Source organism: Dromiciops gliroides, chromosome 3 (genome assembly GCF_019393635.1).
Source record: "Dromiciops gliroides isolate mDroGli1 chromosome 3, mDroGli1.pri, whole genome shotgun sequence".
Classification (NCBI taxonomy): domain Eukaryota; kingdom Metazoa; phylum Chordata; class Mammalia; order Microbiotheria; family Microbiotheriidae; genus Dromiciops; species Dromiciops gliroides.
The window spans coordinates 82,791,213-82,814,904 of NC_057863.1; the positions used below are offsets into that span (position 1 = coordinate 82,791,213).

The 23,692-nt window shown below is 39.5% G+C and overlaps 1 protein-coding gene across 1 annotated transcript in view; it reads left to right on the forward strand.

Annotated features, from left to right (window-relative positions):
• MDH1B (malate dehydrogenase 1B) overlaps nucleotides 1-23,692 on the forward strand; it is a 39,221-nt gene that overhangs the window by 10,333 nt on the left and 5,196 nt on the right. The window contains 6 exon segments of the mRNA XM_043996864.1: nucleotides 78-577; nucleotides 11,862-12,003; nucleotides 13,813-13,885; nucleotides 13,887-13,977; nucleotides 17,907-18,046; nucleotides 21,033-21,084. Of these exon segments, the coding sequence (XP_043852799.1) occupies nucleotides 78-577; nucleotides 11,862-12,003; nucleotides 13,813-13,885; nucleotides 13,887-13,977; nucleotides 17,907-18,046; nucleotides 21,033-21,084 (998 nt within the window).

Sequence of the window (23,692 nt, forward strand, 5' to 3'; positions counted from 1 at the left end):
AGAATTGTATGGTGAGAGTAGGTTTAAGGGGAAACATCTTTTTATCATTCATAATGAAGTTATCACATTTTCATCAGTGCATCTTGTCCTACATGCTACAACTTGATTCCATTACTGGTAAATGGAGAAGTGTTTGGGATGAATGAAGAAATTAGCATCCATCTCTTAAACAACAACTTCCAAGAAGACACTCTCCGTGCCATTATGATGGAAGGCCAAGACTTGGCAGCGCCTCTCCTGCGGAATATCTCTTTTTGCACAGTAATAGAAGAAGCCTTTTTTGAGGCTGAGGTGATCATCATACTTCCTGATGACATTGAATATGAGTCTGAGCCTCTAGAAAATAGAATCAGAGCTAGACTTCCTCTGTGTCAATTATTTGGATCCATGATTGAAAAAAATGCTCGTCGATCTGTGAAGGTTATTGTGGCAGGAAAGACCTTTCTAAACCTCACCACCAGTCTGATAATTACATATGCACCATCTATCAACCCACGGAACATCATTGCTGTGGCTATGGTAGTTGAAAATGAAGCAAAAGCCACGTTGGCCAGAAAACTGAAAACAACAGCATCTGGTGAGTCATTTGTATTTTTAATCAATGGTGTTTTTGTTTTCAGAGCAGCTAAAACTCTGCGCTGTAAGGTAGGAGCATGATGACTGGCAATTGGAGAAAATGCAGTCCATAGGGATCAGGAAACCTGGGGCACAGTCTTAGTTATGGCCCCAACAGAGGAGGTCTCAGCTGTCACATGAGAAAACTGGCCTAGATTATCACAGGATGATCGATTGAGAGAGAGAGGTGACCATCTAGGCCAATCCATTCCTTTTACAGATGAGGTAAGGGAAATGGAGTACTGGAGACGTTCAGGTTATTAGTACCAAATTTGCTGCAGCTCTAGCATTTCCAGTTCTGTGACCTGGGTATACAATCTAATTTGTTTGCAAACCCCCATTGGTGCATGTTTAAGGAGTTCTTATAGCTAATTTATTTTAATTAGCATGAGGAAAGATAAAAAAGACATAGATTATATGCTTACCATATGAGATAATTAGGTATGAATGAAGCACTGGAAATGATGTAAGCTTCCTGAGGGCAGGATGTGCCTTTCATTTTTGCCCATCTTCCCAGAATTGGCATAGTACTCCTACCTGGTAGAATTGGAGGTTAATGTTAATAGATGTATGACTAGAAGGAGCCCTGTGCTCCATCAAGTCTACATCTTCTCTTTACAGGTAAAGAAACTACAGGCAGAGAGGTTAAGTGACTTACTCAAGGCCACACAAGTCAAGGGGCACTTATGGAATTCCCCTGCTGCTGGAGAAATGTTCATTTATCATTATTATTATCATTTATAACACTTACTAACTATATAGTTCATTAATATTTTAAAGTACATTATATGACATCACATTTCAAATATCAGAAACAACCTCCTAGAAATACTACTGTCTCCATTTTGTGTAAGTAACAACTGAAACCTCAATATATAAAGTAACTTGCCCATGGTCACATAGCTACTAAGTGTCAAAGATGGGATTTGCATAGCTATTCCTAATTCAAGGCCAGTACGCTATCTGTTATACAACACTAAATTGAATTGAATTGTTTTCTCAAATCATGCATCATAATTTTAAAAAATGCATTACATTAGAACATTGATGCTTAGGTTTTAAACATAATTTAATACTTTTATTGTTATATACATTTTATTGCTGTGTACTGCATCACAAGATCTGCATAGACCCACTGTGTGTGATTGCTTCATGTATCCTTTCTTCATTTTTTATAGTCACCTAAGCTCCCAGTTTGTGTATATATCATTTCATTCAATTCAACAAACATTTTCTGGGCATCCCCCATGAGCAAAGCATTGTTCTAGATGCTCGGGCTGATACAAAAATAAATGGCTATTTTTCTCATGGAGCTCATGATCTATTGATGAGAAATGTCATATGCACATATAGCTATAATACAAAACCAAATATGATGTATGGAATGTATAATGGAATGGAGAAAATTAGTAGTATGTTGGGTAGGTAAGGAGTAGCTAAAATGGAGCCTTTCACCTAGTAGGTACTTGATGAATAAAAGGATAGTTTATGGTATTTGATGGGTGTGTTGAAAAGGTTTTTTGCTGTTATCAGGCATGATCCTTACTAATTATTAAAATGGCAAGTGTGGAAGTTAAGTGGGTGTATAAGTGAGTTGGAAAACAGAAGTGTTTCAGATAGCAACAAGATGCAGTATTGAATAATGCTGGCTTTGGATTCAAAGGCTATGGGAAAGTTTCAAATTCTGCCTCTTTCACTTACTACCTGGATTAGTTGGCAACTGTCATTCAATGAGAGATCATGGGAGATAGAATCTGAGCAAGCCAGGTGCTTAGGAAAAGGGGAAACAAAAGTGGCCAGCGTGGGGACCAAATTTAATATAGGGAGAGTTAATTGGGTGGCTTGCCATAATATTGGGGTCCCAAAAATAATGAGGGACCTCAAGGTCCAAAGCTCCCTCCCCTCTGAACTGCCTTTTTAGATATTTCTCCCAGGCCAATAAGAAAGGAGCCTAACAGCCTCTTTTCCACAAATGAATCAGGTTTTTTTAGTGGGAATAAATTAAATAGCAAAGGTGAAATTAATAAAATCAAAGACAAGGGAATAGGGAAAAAGAAAAATGTATAATCCCCCTAACTCTAACCTAAGTCTATACAATCCCCAAACTCGATTCCAGTTCAGCTAATTCAAAAAAGCAGGGCTCATATGTTAACTCACCACCTGGGGTCCGTAGCTTGAATGCGAAACAGCTTTGCAGCCAGGGCCCACAGGACAAACTGCCAAGAAAGAACTTCTTTCTGCCTGCTCCTGCAGCTCACACCACTGGAAAGAAAGTGCGCTCCCCTCAGCGAGCGTTTACTCTCCCTCCTCCAAAAGGGGAGGTCCTTCAAACTCAATGAGAGTGGTTCCCCTCTTGACATCAGCTGCATACGTCATTCAGGACAGGCCAGGAGTGGCCTATCCCAATCAGTCTGCCAAATTCCATTATTTTACCACACCAGTGGGCATGCAAGGATATGGTAAGCAAAATTAGAAAACCTATAAAACGTGGACTTATCCTGAACCATTGGAACTGAAGGAGTCTGAACTCCTTAACAAATGACAATAAAACCTGCATTGATTACTTTACCAACAAAGAAGCTCTAGAAAGCAGTATTTCTATTCTGTCCAATTTAAAATATCAATGTAATTTTTGTTGTTGTTCAGTCATGTCTGTGTGAGATTTAAAATTGGATACAAGAGCATTAAACTCCCTTTTAACCTTTCCCTTATATATATCTCCCAGACCAGTAAGTTAAAGAAGCCTCTGAGCTTTAGTTAGAGCTTTTATTGTTTGGAAATTACAAAGTGGTGTTGATTAGAGAGATTGGAAAGTAGAAGTACAAACAAATAGTCTTAGATCTAAGCTTAGTCTATGCTCCGTATAGAACTCACCAAAAACCCAAGGCCACCTCTGAGGCTGAGAACCACGTCAAGCATGTGCTGTTACAGAGAACCGGACCGAGTCGAACTTGAGTCAGCATCTGTGTGTGCAGAGCAAACCAGCGGGCCAGGAGAGCGGAAAAATCACTTCCGTTCTCTCCTTGCCTTTTAAACTCACACCCTGGAAGTGGAGTGCTTAGCAGACGGGCTGGCGGTTCATCACGGTCTCCTCCCCGAAAGGGTGGTCCTTCGAATTTCACTTTTTTTTTTTTACCACATCTGACTCTTTGTGACCTTGTTTAGAATTTTCTTTGCAAAAACACTGAAGTAGTCGTTTGCTATTACCTACTCCTGCTCATTTTACAGATGAGGAAACTAAGGCAGACAGGATTCAGTGGCTTGTCTGGATCACATAGCCAGTGAGTATCTGAGGTTGGATTTGAACTCAGTAAGATTAGTCTTCCTGATTCTAGGCCCAGCACTTTATCCACTCTGCCACTTAACTATCTCTAACAATATAATAAGCAGAATAAATGCCAAAGTTAACCAGAAATTATCAGAATAATCTAATATCCATCATTAATACTAATTGACCATGAGATTCTCTCTGCTTTGGAAAACTAAAGGCTAATTCAATTATATTTCACATATAAATATTATACTAATCTTTGGGTAAATATCTTTGAGAAGCATAAAGCAACTCAATATCATTATATATAAAACTTCAGGACCTATAAACAGCAAATGGTTAATTGTCAAAATTCGAACTACATTTTGAAGTAAAATTTTATTTTCCATATCTTTGAGCATGTTTTTGGCTTTTGTAAATTCACATTGAAATGTATAGTGGCTAAGATGATTAAAATCTAATGTGTGTGTCCTTACCTGCTCCTTCCCCCAGTGTGGGGGGAGGGGGAAACTAGCTAGGAATTACTTATAAATTAGGAGCTTCAGTTTAGGCTTTTTTTGTTGTTGTTGCTCAGTATTTTATTATTTTCCAGTTACATATAAGGATAGTTTTCAACATTTGTTTTCATAGGATTTTCAGTTCCAAATTTTTCTCCCACCCTCTTCCCTCCCTCCTCCCCAGGACAGAAAGCAATCTAATATAAGTTGTATGTGTGCAATCACATTAAACATATTTCTGCATTAGTCATATTGTGACAGAAGAGTCAGAGCACAAGGGAAATAACACGCAAAAATAATTTAAAAAAAAAAGACCAAAAGTAGAAACAATATGGTTCAATCTGCATTCCTAAACCACAGTTCTTTTTGGGGGGGATGTTGAGAACATTTCCTATTATGAAGTTCTTTGAAATTGTTTCGGACCATTGCATTGCTAAAAAGAGCCAAGTTTGTCACCATTGTTCATCACACAATGCTGCTGTTCACAGTACACAGTGTTCTCCTGGTTCTGCTCCTCTCAGTCAGCATCAGTTCATGTAAGTCCTTCCAGGTCTTTCTGAACTCCTCCTGCTCATCATTACTTTTCACATTGATTTTTTAAAACTTTGTGTTCTAAATTTTCTTCTTCCCTCCCTCCTCATCCCTCCCTATGAAATCCAGCAATTCAATATGTCATACATGTGCAGTTATGCAAAATATCTTCTCATTTGTCAGGTTGTGAAAGAAAATGGACAAAATACCTTTAGAAAGAAGAGCTAACAAATAAAATTATACTTCAATCTGTATTCAGATACTGTCAGTTCTCTCTCTGTTGATGGTTTGCATTTTTCTTACATCCTTCTGATAGTATCCTGCTCATCATTTCTTTCACAGTTACTATTGTTAACTGTATTACCCTCCATCTTAATCCCTCCCCTTGATATTTACTCTATTATCTATCTTCCTTCACCCTATCCCTCCTTGAAAGTGTTTTGCTTCTTACTGCCCCCTCCCCCAATCTGTTCTTCCTTCCATTGCCTCTCCCCCCCATCCCCTTCCCCTCCCACTTTCCCACAGAGCAGGATATAATACTATCCCCTCTTGAGTGTGTAAATTATTCCCTCTTTGAGCCAATTCTTTTTTTTTTTTTTTGCAGGGCAATGGGGGTTAAGTGACTTGCCCAGGGTCACACAGCTAGTAGGTGTCAAGTGTCTGAGGCCGGATTTGAACTCAGGTCCTCCTGAGTCCAGGGCCAGTGCTTTATCCACTTCACCACCTAGCTGCCCCTCTTTGAGCCAATTCTGATGAAAGTAAAGCTTACTCACTCCCCCGCTTCTTCCCTATTTCCCCCTGTACTCCATAAGCTTTTTCTTATATCTTTTATTTGAACTACTTTTTCCCAATCCACCTCTCTTTATCCCTTTCTTCCAGTGCATTCCTCCTACCCCTTAACTTTATTTTGAAGATGTCATCATGGGTCAGCTAAGTGACACAGTGGACAAAGCACCAGCCCTGGACCCAAGAGGCCCCGAGCCCATATCCGTCCCCAGACATAAGCCACCCCACCCTGTCTGCTCCAGAAAAAACAAAGATAAACAAAAAAATAAATTCTTTACAGATATCATCCCTTCATATTCAGTTCACACCTGTGCCCTCTAAGTATATTCCTTTCAGCTGTCCTAATACTGAGAAAGATCTTGAGTTAGGAGTATTATCTTCCCATGTAGGAATGTAAACAGTTTAATTTTTTAATATCCCTCATAATTTGTTTTTCCTATTTACCTTTTTATGCTTTCCTAGGGTCTTGTATTTGAAAGTCAAATTTTCTCTTCAGTGCAGGTCTTTTCATCATGAATGCCTGAAAGTCCTCTTTTTCATTGAAGTCCCATTTTTTCCCCTGAAAGAGTATAATCTTTCCAGAGCTGAAGGCTCTGAGGCACACTGAAAGCACTGTCTGTTCCTGGCTGGGTCCAGACCTCATGCTGAGCTGTTCACCCTGATCAGCAGGTGATTGAAAATTGCCCTCTTTTGCTGAAAAATAGTCTCACTCTGTTCTTATGTGCATTAGGCTGCTCTGGTGTTTTGGGTTTTTTTTATGGCATTATTTGGGAGTGAGTGGACGGGTTTATCTGGAGCTTGGAGGAGTCACAGCTTCTCCTCTGCCATCTTGGCTCCACCCAGTTTAGGCTTTTAAGCATTTATTAAAGTACATTAGGGGTTAGCAAAGAGAGAGAGAGAGAAAGCCACCTTCACCTAGCTATCCAAGAGACTGAATTCCCCTCAGTTTCACCAGAAGCCCCCTGTTGAAGTGGAAGAGGGCAGTCCCCACACACAGCTCCAAGCTAATTGGCTGAAAGCATTCAAGTCCATTGAGTGACATGACTTACAGAGGGTCTATGAATAGAGGCAACTTCCGTGAAGCCAGTCTGACCTTCAAAGACTCAGGAAGGTCACCTCATGCTTTCTTGCTTCTCACATGGCTTTTTGCTTTTCTTTACAACTTCATATTTGATTATTAATAAGCATTTGTAAAGAACATACTATGTGCCTAAGTGCTGGGGATACAAAGACAAAACAACAACAAACAGTTCTTGCCTTCAAGACGCTCAAAACCTATTCCAGGGACAACAGATACAAATAATTATAGTAATAATAATAATGGTAACATTTATATTGTGGTAAAAAGTTTTAACAGTCGGTTAGCGATAATGGAGAGGACGCCAGTTTTTTAAGGACCACCCTTTCGGGGAGGAGACCAATGGCATGAGCTACGCACGCCAGTGCGCCTGCTGCGCATGTCAGACTGCCTGCTGAGCACTCGACTTCCGGGGTGTGAGCTTGAAAGGCAAGGAGAGAACGGAAGTGGGAGCCTTTTCCTGCTCCGCTGGTCTCCTGGCTGCGCTGCTCAGACAGATGCTGACTGGAGTTCGACTCAGCCTGGCTCGCGGTTAGCAGCACGCGCTTGACTCCGTGTCTCTCTCTCTCTCTCTCCAAAGGTGGCCTTGGGCTTTTGGTGAGTTTTATACAGAATATAGACTAAGCTTAGACTTAAGACGATTTGTTTTGTATTTCTACTTTCCTATCCCTCTAATCAACATCACCTGGTAACTACCACACAATAAAAGCTCTAACTAGAAAACCAGAAGCTTCTTCCATTTACTAGTCTGGGAGATAAATTAAGGGAAAGGTTAAAGAGGGGAGATTTATGATCTAATATCCAATTTTAAATCTCACAATATAATACCATGCACTAGGTACTATGTTAAGTAAGCTTTTATAATTGATCTTCACAACAACCCAATAGATACTATTATTATCCCTATTTTATAGATAAGGAAAACAGAATTAAGTAATTTGCCCAGAGTCAAACAGCTAGTTCGTGTCTGACACCAGTTTTGAACTCAGGCCTTCCTAATTCTAGGCCCAGTACTCCATCCACTGTACCACCCCTAAATATATATACCAAATAAATTCATGACTTCAAGATAAATTTGGGGAATGAGGAGACTAGTAATTGGTGGGATCTAGCAGGGTCTTGTGTAGAAGGGCCCCTCAAGTTGTACTTTAAAGGAAATCAGGGATTCTAAGGGACTAAGAGATGGAGGGGGTGAGAAAGTTCATTCCAGGTGTGAAGGACAGGACAGCCTATAGAAAAACACAGAGACCAGAGAGGTGTATTATGTATCAGGACCAGGGAGAAGGCCATACTTAATGGCTGAAGAAGAGCAATATAAAGTGGGGCTGGGAAGACAGGCCGGAGTTAAATTGTTCTGGACATTAGATGCCAAATAGAAGATTGTTGTATTTGATTCTAGAGGTGGTAGGAAGCCTGAGCACCAGAGTGATGTAGTCAGTCTGGTACTTTAGAGGAGTCACTTTGGTGGTTGTGTAGAGTGTGTTTATAGGCAGCGGGGGAAGAAACCTCTAGATAGGGAGAGTTTGAAGATTAGAGGGGGCATGATGATTAGTGAAGTCAGCTGCTGGGGAGCTTACTGAGAATGTGAACTAGGAAAGGTATAACATTCCAATGTAATTCCCATACTTTGTATTCTAATTTTAATGGCCCTCTTTCATTTACTTGTTTTCCTTCAAAGGGACTTGTGGGTTTGGCTCCAGGGGCAATCTTTTCTTTTCTTTTTTTTTTTTAAAGCAACAAACATTTATTTTATTTTTTCCAGTTACGTGTAAGGATAGTTTTCAACATTCATTTTCATAGGATTTAGAGTTCCAAATTTTTCTCCCTCCCTCCCTTTCCTCCCCACTCCACAAGATTGCAACCAGGTTATATATGTACAATCCACAAGTGTTCTTTTTATCAGTTCTTTCTATGGGGGTGAATAGTAAGCTTCCTCATTAGTTCCTTGGGATTGTCTTGGATCATTGCATTCGGAGAGTAGGTAAGTCATTTACATTTGCTCATTGAACAATACTGCTGTCGCTATGCACAATGTCCTCCCAACTCTGCTCACTTCACTATACATCAATGATCATTGGTCTTTCCAGGTTTTTCTGGGATCATCTTGTTTGTCATTTCCTATAGCACATGACCATTCCACCACAATCATATAGCACATTCCCTTGATTCTCAATTCTTAGCCTCCACAAAGAGTTGCTATAAATATTTTTTGTACAATTTTCCCCCTTTTTCTCTTTTTCATGATTACTATTGTTAACTGTTTCCCTTCCATCCTATTCCCTTCCCCATGATATCTATTATCCATCTTCTTTCATCCTATCATTCTTCAAAAGGATTTGCTTCTATCCAACCATTCTGGAGAGCAATTTGGAATTATGCCTAAAGGGCTATAAAGCTGTGCATACCCTTCGACCCAGCAATACCACTCTTGGGTCTTTTTCCCAAAGAGATCATAAAAAAGGGAAAAGGACCCACATGCACAAAAATATTTATAGCTGCTCTTTTTGTGGTGGCAAGGAATTGGAAATTGAGGGAATGTCCATCAACTGGGGAATGGTTGAACAAGTTGTGGTATATGAATGTAATGGAATAATATTGTGCTGTAAGAAATGATGAGCAGGTGGAGTTCAGAGAAACCTGGAAAGACTTGCATGAACTGATGATGAGTGAGATGAGCAGAACCAGAAGAACATTATACTCAGTATCATCAACATTATGTGTTGATCAACTATGATAGATTAGATTCTTCTCACCAGTCCAACGGAACAAGAATGTTCCTAAGAACTCATGATAGAAAAGGCTCTCCAAATCCAGGGGGGAAAAAAAAGGAACTATGGAATATGGATGCTGATTGGACCATACTATTTCTTTTGTTTTTGATGCTGTTGGTTTTCTGATTTCAGGTTTTTCCTTTGTGCTCTGATCCTTCTCATATAACATGACTAATGCAGAAATATGTTTAATGTTATTATGTATATATAACCTATATCAGATTGCTTGCTATCTAGGAGAGGCAGGGAAGGAGGGGAAGGGGGGAGAAAAATTTGAAATTGGAAATCTTATATAAACAAATGTTGAAAACTATTTCTACATGTAACTGGAAAATAATAAAATACTTTTATTTAAAAAACAAAAAGAATCTAATAAAGCCTTCCTCTATTCACCTAAAAAACAAAACAAACAAAAAAAAGGATTTGCTTCTGTTTGTCCCCTCCCCCACTCTGCCCTTCCTTCTTTTGCCCCTCTCTCTTTATCACCTTCCCCTCCCATTTTCCTGCAGGGTTAGAGAGATTGTTCCACCCAATTGAGTGTGTATTATTCCTTCCTTGAGCCAATTCTAATGGGATTGAGGTCTTTGAGCCAATTCTGATGAGTGTTAGGCTCATTTACTGCCCAGATTAAATAGATTACTCCACCCAGTTAGGGGTGTGTGTGTTAGTCCCTCCTTGAGCTCCAGGGGTAATCTTGATTCACCGAGGTCACTGTGTGATTGAGAGATTTGAAATGAATCCCTATGAAGTGATCCACCTAGTGCAGTCAAGAGATTCTAGGTTCCTATGTCAGCTATCTCTCCCTTAGAGAAAACAGAAGGGATGTGTACTATTGGTATGCATTATTAGGGTATGGCTTGTTTCCACAGAAGGAAACAAAGCCAGACAGCAAAAGCAAATCCCCCATCAAGAAATATGAATGTCTTTGGGCCCAACTGTTTCCTGTTTATGGGAGTTTCCCTACCAACACCATTTCCTTTCCTTAAGGCTATGCTTGCTTCAGAAGTTTGGGCCTCTGACTATACCACCAGCCCTCCTCTAGTCAGTTTCCCTTCAAGGTCTACTCAGCTGACCCAGGAATTGAAAGACCAGTTTATACCAACTTCAGGGGCTGGAAGTCCTGGGTAGAGTTCAGCAGACATCACTCTGATGTGATCATGCCTCCCTCCAACAACAGTGAGGCTGACATCTGGGCCTTCCCTGGACTCCCCTCTTGAATTGCAGGGATGATAAGAATAAACTGGGACTTCTTGGGGCAAGTTGGCATTTACGACCTTGCTTAGCACAGTTGCCACAGACTTTACTGGTTGGAAGGAATTACTGGACTTGGGTGGCTATTCTGTGAAGGATAAACAGGACCAAATACTGGTAATTCAGTATAGAGTTTGTGGAGAAACCCATTAAAAAATTTCTGGGACTCAGCAATGGAGAAGTATCAAAGGCCCTTTATTTATACATTCTTGAGCGAATAGGCCAGCTCCCTAATGGGAAATGGTGGCGAGCGTGTTTCTATGGATGCCCTTTGCAAACTTGGAAATGTGAATGTAACGAATGTTATTGTAAGAAATAATGACTATGCACAATTCACAGGAAACTGAGAAGACTTGTATTAACTGATGTAAGGGTGAAATACAACAGAACAAAAAAAACAATATACACTGACTAAAACAATGTAAACTAAAACAGTCAATAAAATGAAGCCAACACAAATGAAAAAAAACAATGGTGGTCCCAAAAAACAAATGATGGAAAAATACCTCCATCTTCACAGCGAAGAGAGAGAAGACCTCTAGGGTAGAGGGGTCACTTACATTCAGAAGAAGTAACTGATTTTGCTTAACACTTAATTTTAACTTAATTATAATCATGTTATGAGAGAGGAGGGTTCCCTTTTGGGGTGAGGGTTGGAGCTATGGAAGAAGGGTTATGTTTCTAAAAATAATTGTGATATAAAACAAAAATTCATTAATAAAACATTTCTAAAAGGCTACACAAGGAAATAAAAGATGAGTAGGATACCCTCATATATTTTGTTTTATTTTTTTGTTTGTTTGTTTGATGAGGCAATTGGAGTTAAGCAACTTGCCCAGCTAATAAGTATTAAGTGTCTGAGGCCAGATTTGAACTAAGGTCCTCCTGACTCCAGGGCTGGTGCTCTATCCACTGCACCACCTAACTTCCCCTACCCTCATATATTTTAAAGACCAATTTCTCTAGGTTAAGATCCCAATTAAATAGCTCACAGGTGATGTATTTTCTAATTTTTACATACATTATTATATTTGTTAATTCCGGCTTTTTTTTTGTTCTAGACATCAAAGATGTGATAATTTGGGGTAATATTACTGGCTCTCGCTACATTGATCTGAGGAAAGCAAAAGTTTTCAGATATGACAGTGCCATTTGGGGACCTCCAAGCTATTCACGTTACCTGTTAAACTTGATATTTGATAGGTATGGAATATTTTATGCTAATCATTGTATATTAATAGATAATAAAATTATCAGAGCCTTTAAAATTAATTGATCCAACTCTCCATACTTACCATGCTACCAATTGAAGTGAATGGACTATATATATATATATATATTCATATGAAACAAAAGCTTGGCCACTATAGTTTTTGTATTTAACTCTGAACTATATTCATATATTAATTGCGTGTGTATATAATTTTCTAAACTTTTCACTGAAAATATTTTTGATCACATTTCATTATTTTAAGATTAAGGGGAACCAGAAAAAGAGCACAACAATGTTTGGATATTTGGATTTTTGGTCCAATTTATATTACTCCTTTTGGCCTAGGAGAAGTTCTTCCTGGTATACTTTTTTATTTTTTTAGTGAGACAATTGGGGTTAAGTGGTTTGCCCAGGGTCACACAGCTAGTAAGTGTTAAGTGTCTGAGGCCGGATTTGAACTCAGGTCCTCCTGAATCCAGGGCCAGTGCTCTGTGCCCACCTAGCTGCCCCTGCCCCATTACATTTCTAAAAATTATCCATAGATATGTCCTTCTGAAATCCAACCCCATACAACAGATCTTTAGGCAATAATAAATGACGTCTGTCACTTCATAGAATCAGTTTTGTGGACTGCTTTTGTTGTTGTTGATTGTCCTTCATTCTCTAAGAGGACCACGACATCAGGTCATGAATTGGATTTGAGGTTAATTGGATTTAAGTGAGGGAGGGCTATGTTGTCATCAGCCTCACTCTCTTCCAGGGCCATCTGGGTCCAGTGACAAGATCTGTATCAGGACCACTGGAGATGACCTCGATGTTTAGGACAATTGGGGTTAAGTGACTTGCCCTGAGTCACACAGCTAGTAATTGTCTGAGTTCAGATTGGAACTCAGGTCCTCCCAATTTCAGAGCCAGTGCTCTATTTACTGCTCCACCTGGCTGCCCCTGCTAGATTATCCAATGTGCACTGCATGCTTTAATATATTCTGATAGAGATATAAAACTGTGATCTGGAATGTGTATGATTTTTTAAAAAACCATCCACAACCATGTTTGGCTGAGTGGATGACAGAGTCATGAATTTCTTGGCCATAGCAACTCTTCAAGAATGTCTCCTATGGAAGGAATACCCACAGAGAAAAAAAGATAAGATTCTTGAATTATTGAAGTAGGCAACCATAGACAAAATGTATTCCATAGCATGTATTTTTCCATAATGTGGTGGAAAATACACTATTTAAACAAGAACTTATACTAGCTACAGACTTATTTAACACTTTATAGTATCAATCATTCAATGACCATTTATTATTTGTTCACTCTGTGAAAAACAATGTGTAATGCACCAAAGGAAATAACAAATTAAGACATACTTCCTGCCCTCATGTAGCTTATAATCTCTTTCTCTCTCTCTCTCTCTCTCTCTCTCTCTCTCTCTTTATACACAGTCATATAGAATAAAGCTTCTTAAACTGTGGGTTGTGACCCCATATGGGTTTGTGTAACTGAGTGTGGGTGTTGCAAAAATTTGGCAGCAGTAAAAGGTTATGTATACCTGTTTTATATACCTATATACCCAGGGTCTCGTAAAAAGTTCTTGGGCAAAATGGGATCATGAGTAGAAATATATAGAGAATATAAAGCTAATCTGTGACAGAGCTCTTAGGTTGGAGTTGGTGTGTGATTATTTATGTTGATGTTTTCCACTCTTTGTGTTTCTTGTTATTTGTTTTGTTTTGTTTCTTGTTATTTTACAGAGAATTGTCTTGTAATAAAGTTATCCCTTTCACTTCTTGCAGTGACTGATTATACAAAGAATTTGGGAACTCTCTCAACTTGTGGAGTTTGACAGGGCATTTCCAAAGAGGTATTTTACCCTGCACACTGCATAGCCACCATACTGAAGTTTTGGTACCACAATTCTCCGCCAGGAGAGGTCTTCTCTCTGGGAATAATAAGTGAAGGTGAATCTTTGTTTCTCGCATCATATGATAAGCTTGTCTTTCTTTTTCCTGCGTAGAGCAGAGCCTGCATAACTCTGTTAATTCCCATCTCTTAAATCTCAACAAAGCTCCATCAAGGGTCTGGTTTCTTTTCCTTAGTTTAACTTCCCCATTCTAGAAGTTGATGAAGGAGGGAATAAGAAGGAGTCCTAGTCCCTAGGTCTTCCTGGTTTCAGTCTGGAAAAATTTGAGAACTGAAGTGCCAGAGAAGAACTTTGATGTATTGGCCCTTTTGAGTATCTTCATCTTCCTTTCTCCTTAGGTGCCTCCATAGGGCTTAAGTTGTATATTCCATTAGTGTCATACTCAAAAAGAAATGGATTTCAGTGGGCCCCATATTGACTTATAAAACGACAAATTGACATTAACTGCAATGTATTCTATTTTTGGCAGCTAGATGCCAAAGTGAATAGAGCACTAGCCCTGAAGTTAAGAAGACTCCTCTTCCTGAGTTCAAATCTGCCGTCAGATACTTCCTAGCTGTGTGACCTTAGGGAAGTCATTCAACCCTGTTTGCCTCAGTTTCCTCAGCTGTAAAATGAGCTGGAGGAGGGAATGGCAAGATACTCCAGATGAGGTCACAAAGAGTCAGACACAACTGAACAGCAATATTTTTATTAATTTGTTAAATATTTCCTAGTTACATCTTAATCTGGTTCTGACTGCACACAAGGGCCAGGGCCATATTGAGTTTGACATTTCTGGCTTAGCCCTTTAAATATTATAGAGATAGAAAACAAATGGGTTATTCATTAACTTACTTTCTGTGAAGACCATCATCTATCTACTTCTCTAAGAAAATACCTCTCATTCTGAATCCTAAATGAACTGACTTTGGAATTAATTTTACAATACAACTTTTTTTGGGGGGGGTGGGGCAATGGGGGTTAAGTGACTTGCCCAGGGTCACACAGCTAGTAAGTGTCAAGTGTCTGAGGCCAGATTTGAACTCAGGTACTCCTGAATCCACCACCTAGCCTCCCCACAACTTATTTATAAGTTGAAGACTCCCTATAGTTACATACTTCAGTATATTAAAAAAATACTTTTGTATTTCTATTTTAGGGATATAAATAAAAGATAACATTTTAATTGAATTTATATAATTTGCTCATTAACATGATAAGAGTATTGTGCTAGCTCAGTGATCAGAATTCTTAACTTTGTTGGGAGCTAGAAGCGCCTGGGATTATGAACTGAAGGTCCCTGAGAGAATCACAAAATCTCAGTTAGACCAGACTTCAGGGAGCAGCTAGGTGGCACAGTGGATAAAGCACCAGCCCTGGATTCAGGAGGACCTGACTTCAAATCCAGCCTCAGACACTTGACACTTACTAGCTGTGTGACCCTGGGCAAGTCACTTAACCCTCATTGCCCCATGTAAAAAAAAAAAAAAAGATAGACTGGACCTCAGAAACCCTTTGGTTCAATCCTTACCTGAACAAGGATAGCCTCTAAAACATATCAGACAACAAAATCATTCAGCCTTGCCTTGCCTTGGGGACCTTAAGTGGAGGACAACACAGTACCTCCTAAGGGAAGTCATTCTACTTTTTTTTAGGCAGCTCTAATTGTTAATAAAGGGCATTTAGGTGGCACCGTGCATAGAGTGCCAGGCCTGGAGTCAGGTAGACTCATCTTCCTGAGTTCAAATCTGACCTCAGACACTAGCTGTGTGACACTGAGTGAGTCATTTAACCCTGTTTGCCTCAGTTTCCTCATCTGTAAAATAAGCCACAGAGGGAAATGGCAAATCATTCCAGTATCTTTGCCAAGAAAATTCTAAACAGGGTCACTGAGTCAGACACAATTGAAAATAACTAAATAACAACAATTGTTAATAACTTCTTTCTTACCTCACGCCTAAGTCTGCCTTTGTAACTTCTAACCATCTTTTCAGGCTCTGATTTCTGGTGCCAAGGAGAACCAATCTAATCCCCCTTCCACATAACAGCCTTTGAAATACTTCCAAACAGTTATCACTGCTCACTCCTACTTCCAATGCATAGGTATAACTTGGTCAGGGGGACCACCCAACCTCCAGGATATCTTTGGTCCCCCTTGCTCCATCCCCCCACAGTGACTTCTCAGCAGCAGCTTCAGTGTGTCAAGGGGTCTCTCCCCAACACAGGGTGGTGTCCTGGGCTCTTTCCCCACAATAGGGCCTTGTGTCCCAAGGAAGCATCTCTCCAAGATTTCCCTGACCCCACCACTTGCCCCTGAAAAATGGTTAGCCCCAAAGCTGCCTTTTCAGCAAAGTAGATAGCCCCAGTTCCTTCAACAGAGCCTCTTCTAGCATGATCTTGAAGGCCTTCCCCTCCTGATTGTCCTTTCTGGGAGATCATCTGGCCCAGTGTGCTTATTTTATAGATGAGATCCCTGAGTTCTGGAGCAATTAAATGACCTGCCTAAAGTCACATTAGATAGCAGGAGCAGACCTTGTTCCCAATCTGGTGCCCTTTCTAGTACACCATACTACAGGTGCTGTCTTCTTTTTGTCATCACTATTCTCATTCACTCATGTCAATAAACGTATTAGCACAGATAACACAGGAGAATAGCTACTACCCCCTAGGAATTTCCTCCCTGCAGGAGTTCCATCTGAGTATGAGACACAGACTCTGGAACGGTTCCCAGTAGGCAGAATGTTGAAGTAGACCCAAGTTCAGCCCCCTCAGCTTTCCTTTTCACCACCCTGGTGTCCTGTCTCTTATCTCTTTCAGATCCCCAGGGACTTTGTTCTATAATTCCCCTATCAATACCTGCTCTTATGAAAGGATCTGGTATCAGTAATTTACAAATGAGTGTGACTATGTCATTGGTTTCCACTTTATGCATATGTCTAAGTGTAAAACGAATGGCTTTGTATCCTCTTAAAGGGATCCCAAGCATCAACAAGCAGGTGAGGCTGATATTTGAGGCAGTTTGACATTTTCTCAGAGAAATCAAAGAGTGAGTAAAGCATAGAGACAGGAGGCTGTCTTAAGGAAGCATTTGGAGTGGTGGGAAATTCCAGTATTTTCCACTTTTTTAGATGTATGTCTACTTAATGAAGTCCTGTTTATCCTAGTGGACAAGAGCAAGATTGATTCATAAGATGTTAGAATTAAAAGCCACCTTAAGAAGTATTTAGTGCAAACCCCCAGCCCCCCCCCCAGGTCTAGAGAGGCAAAACCAATTGCCCAAGTTCTGTCACAAAAGTACTGCCTTCAGCAGAAGAGCAGTGACAGGGCTTTTTCCATTGAACAACACTGCTGGGAAGCCAGCCACAAATTTTCCCACCTGACAAACAAAAACTACTCTAGCATAAAAGGAGCCAACTTAGTGATGTGGAGTGCACACTCAGTAGTTAACAGTAACATTCCCATCACCAGCCATAGCCAATTTGTAATGATTGTTTTAATGAACATTCGGTATTGAGCTGAAAAATCATCATGTCTATAGTCCCTCTCCCTTCCTTTCCAAACCATATAACTTGGCCCATAGATCATATATAACTACCCTATGGGTTAGAATATGGGCAGAGAATGCAAACACATAGGACTTCATGAAAGATGGCATGGGAAATGTAGACTGCCAGCTCAGGGAATGTGGGCAGGAGAAAATAGTCATGGAGCCAGCTAGGTAGGAGGTCCTAGAGTCCACAGTTTCTACTTTCAGTAAATCTACACAGGCATTATCCAGGCATAGATAATCAAGAACCGACTGGGTTCCAGTAGAACTAAATGATAGCTATAAAGCTGGTAGAAGAGATGGCCATCTGATCATTTAGCATAATCATCACCAAAAACATTTATTGTGTGTCTTTTTAGTACTGTGCATATTCATAGGGCAGGGAAGAAGAAATAACTCATTGTATTTATTATTAACTGTCTTGTGGGACACTCCAGGTGAATTTAGCACACCTGAGGGAATGGTGTTTTCCATGCCAGTACAATGCATGAATGGAATCTGGTTGCCTTGCACGAATTTGACTGAGACTGAATTAACAGAAGATGTTAAGGGTGCAATAATCCATGATCTCGAACAGGTAATTTCAGAAAAGATACAAGCAAATTAATTTGTTCATGTAATTGGGTTGTGGGGGCTTGAATTTGATTCCACACAGATCCCAGCTCAGATGATATAGTCAGAAATGACAAGGCATTGATGTGGTAACAAAGCAGCAATATCCCATGATGCCTTTACAAAGTATAAACACCTACTTCTCTTTCTGATGGATTCAGAAGGGGCAATGCAGTTGGCTGGGCTATAAGTTGGACATACCCTTGGAAGGTCTTAAGCCTTGGAGGCAGATGATCTAATTCCAGGAGTCATCAGGGAGGGAAGAAGCCAGTTCTTCAGTGTTGGGACAGAGCCTCTGTTCAACATTGCTCGTGTCTGATTGGCTCCCTTTCCTCTGGCACCTGCCTTTGCCTACATGTTCATTCTCAGCTCCACACAACTTCTGGCAGCCTCCCCTTCTCCACGGCATGTGTTATGAGATGAATATTATACTATTATAGTAACATATTAAATATTAATAACAATTATTAGTATTAATTTGTGATCCTTCCTTTTATTTCCAAATCCTGAAAAGGTCAGTCAACCTCTGAAGGGCATTGCTGACTGATGAAATTGTCTCTAGCTCTCAAGGCATATGCTCATTAAGACCCCACCCAACTAGGAGAAATAATTCTATTTAGAGTATAAACAGAATCCTGTCTGGGTCAGCCTTTGTGTGTAGGAAGAACCCCTGTCCTTGATCCCCTCCATTAGAGTTTAGGATAACCCAGCTCATGAAGGAGCAAACTAGCCAGAGAGGTTCAGATAGAAACGGCTTCCCCTTCTCACATGAGTCTCATGATCAAGCTAAATTCTCAGAAGAAGGAGCTGAAGATTTTTAGCCTACCTCCTCATTAAATGTCTACAGTTTGTTTGTTTGTTTGTTTGTTTGTTTGTGAGTCAATTGGTGTTAAGTGACTTGCCCAGGGTCACACAGCTAGTACCTGTTAAGTGTCTGAGACCAGATTTGAACTCAGGTCCTCCTGACTCCAGGGCCCGTGCTCTATCCACTGTGCCACCTAGCTGCCCCTCATTAAATGTCTACCAATCCGCATATTGAGTTTCACTTATTAAGGAAATTCCCTTTCAGAGGGGATTTAAGGCATTTCAGGGTCTCCTTTAAGGTTTTTGGTTACTGAACGAAACCACTGACCAATTTAGTGATTATAAATTAGCTTAATAAATTTCTTATTAATTACTCAGAAACTCTGTATTTTCGGGTTTCATTTGTCACAGTTCTCTATGTGTCTCATCCGGAGCTGATTGCTTCAAGTCTGACCTACTAGACTCACCTGACTAATCTTCGGTCAGGTCTCCAGGGGTGGGAGACCCATAATTTTTCAACTATGATACTGCTTCCTTTCTTGCCCATTCAAGGGATTTGTGTGTACCTCAAAAAGGGATCACCGGCTATGGAAGCAATTTTACAGTTCGTTTAACACCCGTTATCAGCTCCTTTGTGTGGTGAGGTCCCCGGTTTTCAAAACCAATTCCCTTTCACGCTCTTCCTAGATAAACAGAGGAATTTAATTTTCATCATAAATGTAGCAGAGAGTCACTGTAGTTTACTGGGCATGGTTGGACCTATACTTTAGGAAAATCACTAGGCTTTGTGGAAGATGGCAGTTAAGGAGGGGAGAGACTTGAGGCAAGGAGATCAAATTATGTGGCAAGTTATTTTCAATCTAGATGAGAGGTGATAAGGGCTTGAATTTAACTCTGTCGGTATGGCACTAGTGTAAAATAGCCTCCGTGTTCAGTTTGTTTCTGCCTCGCGAAGATTTTTGTTGTTGTTTTGATCTGGACCCATGATTTCATCCATATGGGGAACTCCAGTGTGTAACCTCCTCTGCTGATGTAGATTATCTGCAATTGGAGTCTTAGAGACACTGAGGGGTTAGGTGACTGACCCAAAGTTATGAAACCTTTATGTGTCAGGGGTAGGACTTGAACCCAAGTCATCCTGGCTCTAAGGACAACCTTTTGGGAAGGAACATGGTATATAGAGAATACCGGCTTTGGAGTAGGATAACTTAGATTCATATCCCACCGCTGAGGCTTTCATACCTGTGTGAAGCCACCTCCTCCTCAGTTCCTTCATCTACAAAAAAGAGGAGTTGGACTACATGACCTCTGAGGCCTCTTCTAATTCTAGAGCTATGATCCCCAGTGCACTAAACCATGAGGCCTCTCAACATGGCAGCTTCATAAACACATCATTGCTCTCCTCAAAGATCTTGAGTGTAACGGGACATGAGATGTATACAAACAGAAAACATCAAATGTAGAAGAGATATACAAAACAATGTGCTACAATAAATATAAAACCAGAAAGATCACTTCCACCTGAGAACTTGGAAAAGGCTTCATGGAATCCCCTCTGAAGACTATCTCAAAGGAGATCTCAATACTTCCTGAGCCAATAACTCCTGCAATTGTGCCACGTGCCTCCAAGGAATTAGGGTGCAGCCTCCCAGAGGGATGACTTCCAAGGATACCACTCATTTCAGTGTGTGCCTTTCTAGACTGTTGGGAAGGTGAAATGTTTGATTACTTTATACTCACACTTCAAATTATCTCAATGCCATTTGCTTGCTCTGTATTTAGCCACTTAAAATAATAAGTAAAATATCTTACTTTGAAATGTGATTACATCGATAATAATGATCATTAAGAGGTAACATGGCATAATGTATAGAGAGCCAGGTCTTTTGATCACAAGGACTATGTTTCAAGTTATGCCTCTTGTACATACATAGTAGCTCTATGGCCACGTGAATGTCACTTAAGCTCTGCAGACTCCAGACAATAGGAGTTGCCAAAGAAGATCATTGTTGATCTTCATTGGCAGAGGGGCTTTCCACATTAGTAGTTGTACACTAAGGAAATCTCTAATTGGGATCAAAAAATTAGTGATCATTGATATAGTACCTGTGCTGTAGTCATGTATGTCTTTTTTTTTTTTTAAACAGGAAAAACTAATTGCGCTTGGAGAAGTATTATATTACAAGGCATACGTTCCAGGTAAAATTTTAGGTGGAATTTTTTAAAAAATATGTTTCCACAAAAGAAACACTAAACTACATATCATAAGAGATGTTTAAAATATGTATTCTCCAGCTAAATTTTATTATTTTTAAAACTTAGTTCAAGGATCTACTCTGGTGTCTCATCATAACAATAATGATAATAATAATAACAATAACAACAACCATTGCATAGTACTCTAAGGTGTGCTGGTGACGCTGTGCTCTCAGAGTCTATGGCAGTATGGTGTAAGCTAGCAAAGGTTTTGACAGGAGCCCCTTGCAGTAATTCTAAGTCTCTTGTTTGGGGAAAACACCGTCAGGGTGACGAGGGTCACTGAATGAAATGAATAAATAATTAAATTGAACCATTATGTATATCGGAATTTTCTGCCTTGTTTATTTTTTTCTGGAGGTGATCTGTCAATTTTTTCAATTGGAATTTAAATTTTCTATATACAGAAGTTCTGGGCTCTTCTCTTTTATTATTTCCCTCATTATGGTGTTAAGATTATTTTTTTTTTGTCTTGTCATGTTTTTCTGGAGATCTATAATCTTAGGTTGTCTCTGTGAATTCTGTCTTCCGGATCAGCATGTTTTGCTTGCATATCAGGGCATATTTTCATCTAACGTTACTGTTTTTGCTTCCCTTCTCGATTGTCCTTCTGTATATTTTGCATTCCAATCTTTAGACCTCTCTTTGTTTCTTTAGTGAAACCTGCCATCGAAGATTACAGTTTTTCTATTCTGTCCATTATTTTTGCTGTGCAGGCCATAATTCTGCTCTCACAATTCCCATTTCTCTTTTGACCCACTCAGGAACAGCATATTGTAATTCCATGTTCTCCTCAAATTTCAGAGAGATTCCGTGTCTCATCTAGGTCATTGTCCTTTGTTTTGTGATATTTATCTGTAGATTCCTGTACTCATTTTTATAGATATAGAGGCATATTTCCTTTTGTTGTTACTGTTTTTCCTGTTGACTTATCTATTTATCTTCATGGTCTTTGAGTTTTCTTCTTCCTGAAATCTTGGGTAATTTTAATCTCCTCCCCAACCTCCCAACGCTCCCCACCTCCCCACCCCACTACCCCACCATCCCTTATTTCCTTATCACTCACTTTCTATCTTCTTTCCCTCTAATTGTAATTTTTTTAAGGGGGTTGGAGCTCAATTCTGGGAAATTCAAGGCAAACCAAGAAATTAAACAACCTCTGTTGCAAGTATAAAGAATGTGATGACATTCATCTATATTTACATTTTCATTTTTATTTAATTTATGTATTTTAGTAGCTGAATTGTTACCACGTGAAAACAGAGTCAGAATACAAATTGATGAAACCCAGGAAGACGATCAAAAGGAGCAAACTGGTAGTAATTGATTTAATTAAAAATTACCCATTTTCATCCCCAAATGCTAAAATTCAATCTTATGGGAATAAATTATACAATTCTGTTGCTTGTTCATAAAATGGGATCAAAGAATATCCCTCTCTGATTCCTTACAGAAATGCGAAAATATATTTGAATTTTTTTTTTGTTCTTTAGAAGAAAAACACTGGTTGAAGAAAAATATTTTGTCATTGATTTAATACCTACTATGTATGAGGCATTGTAGGGAATACAAACAAGGGGTATCCAAAAGGTCTTATTTCAGTTTCAAGCTTCAATTACTTGAATAGTTTAAAACTGCACACCAAAATGTTCACAACACCCTGTATTTAGTATAGTTTTAAGCTTTAATAGCTACAACCACTCCAAGACTTTTGAGATACCCTTTATATCTTAGATTTGGTTTCTGCCTTTGAGAATCTTACACTAATCTAGCTAGAAAATAAAACCTAAATATGTAAAAAAGTTAATAACAGTATGACGTTACTAGTAAATTCAGCAACACCAAAAAACATATATTAGGTGCTAAGTGAATGATGCAGGCCATATATGTTAAGACAAGGAAGAGACCATTGTCACTGGAATAAATAGTGTGTGAAGAGTTCCTTTCCAAGGGATTGAACTAAATCCCAAAAGCAGAGAGAGGAAAAGAGAATGGAGGTGGCATTTTAGATAGAAGGAGACATGTACAAAACCCTGGAGGTGGGAAAGTACAAAGTTGTTATTTGGGGAGCAATGAACAGGCTATTTTTTGCCAGAGCTGAAGGTTTGGAGAAAAATTACTTCATTGAAGATAAAACTGAAAAGTTAAACTGAGATGGTAGAAGTCAGGTTAAGGACCCTGGCCTTAGTACCCGTAGGTGTTTGGGAGCCATAAAAAATTTAAAAGTGAGAAGTGGTTTTAGGAAGATTTATCTTGTCACAGTGTGAGATGAATTGGAATAGAGAGAGAATGAAGCAGGAAGAACGATTTAGGAGACCATTACCATAGTTCAAGAGTGGCTGAACTAGGGGCCTGAGTGAGGGGTGAAAAGAGTGAAAGATACAAGAGTTTCTTTGAAGGAAAAAAAATCCATTGACTTACTTACATGGGCAATGAGGGAGGAACAGTGATAGCTGCCAGAGGAACCAAAGTGAGTACTAGGCTTTGAGCCTGGATGACCTAGAACAGCTCTTATACTATAAACACAAGGGGACAGGAATAAGGAAGCAGA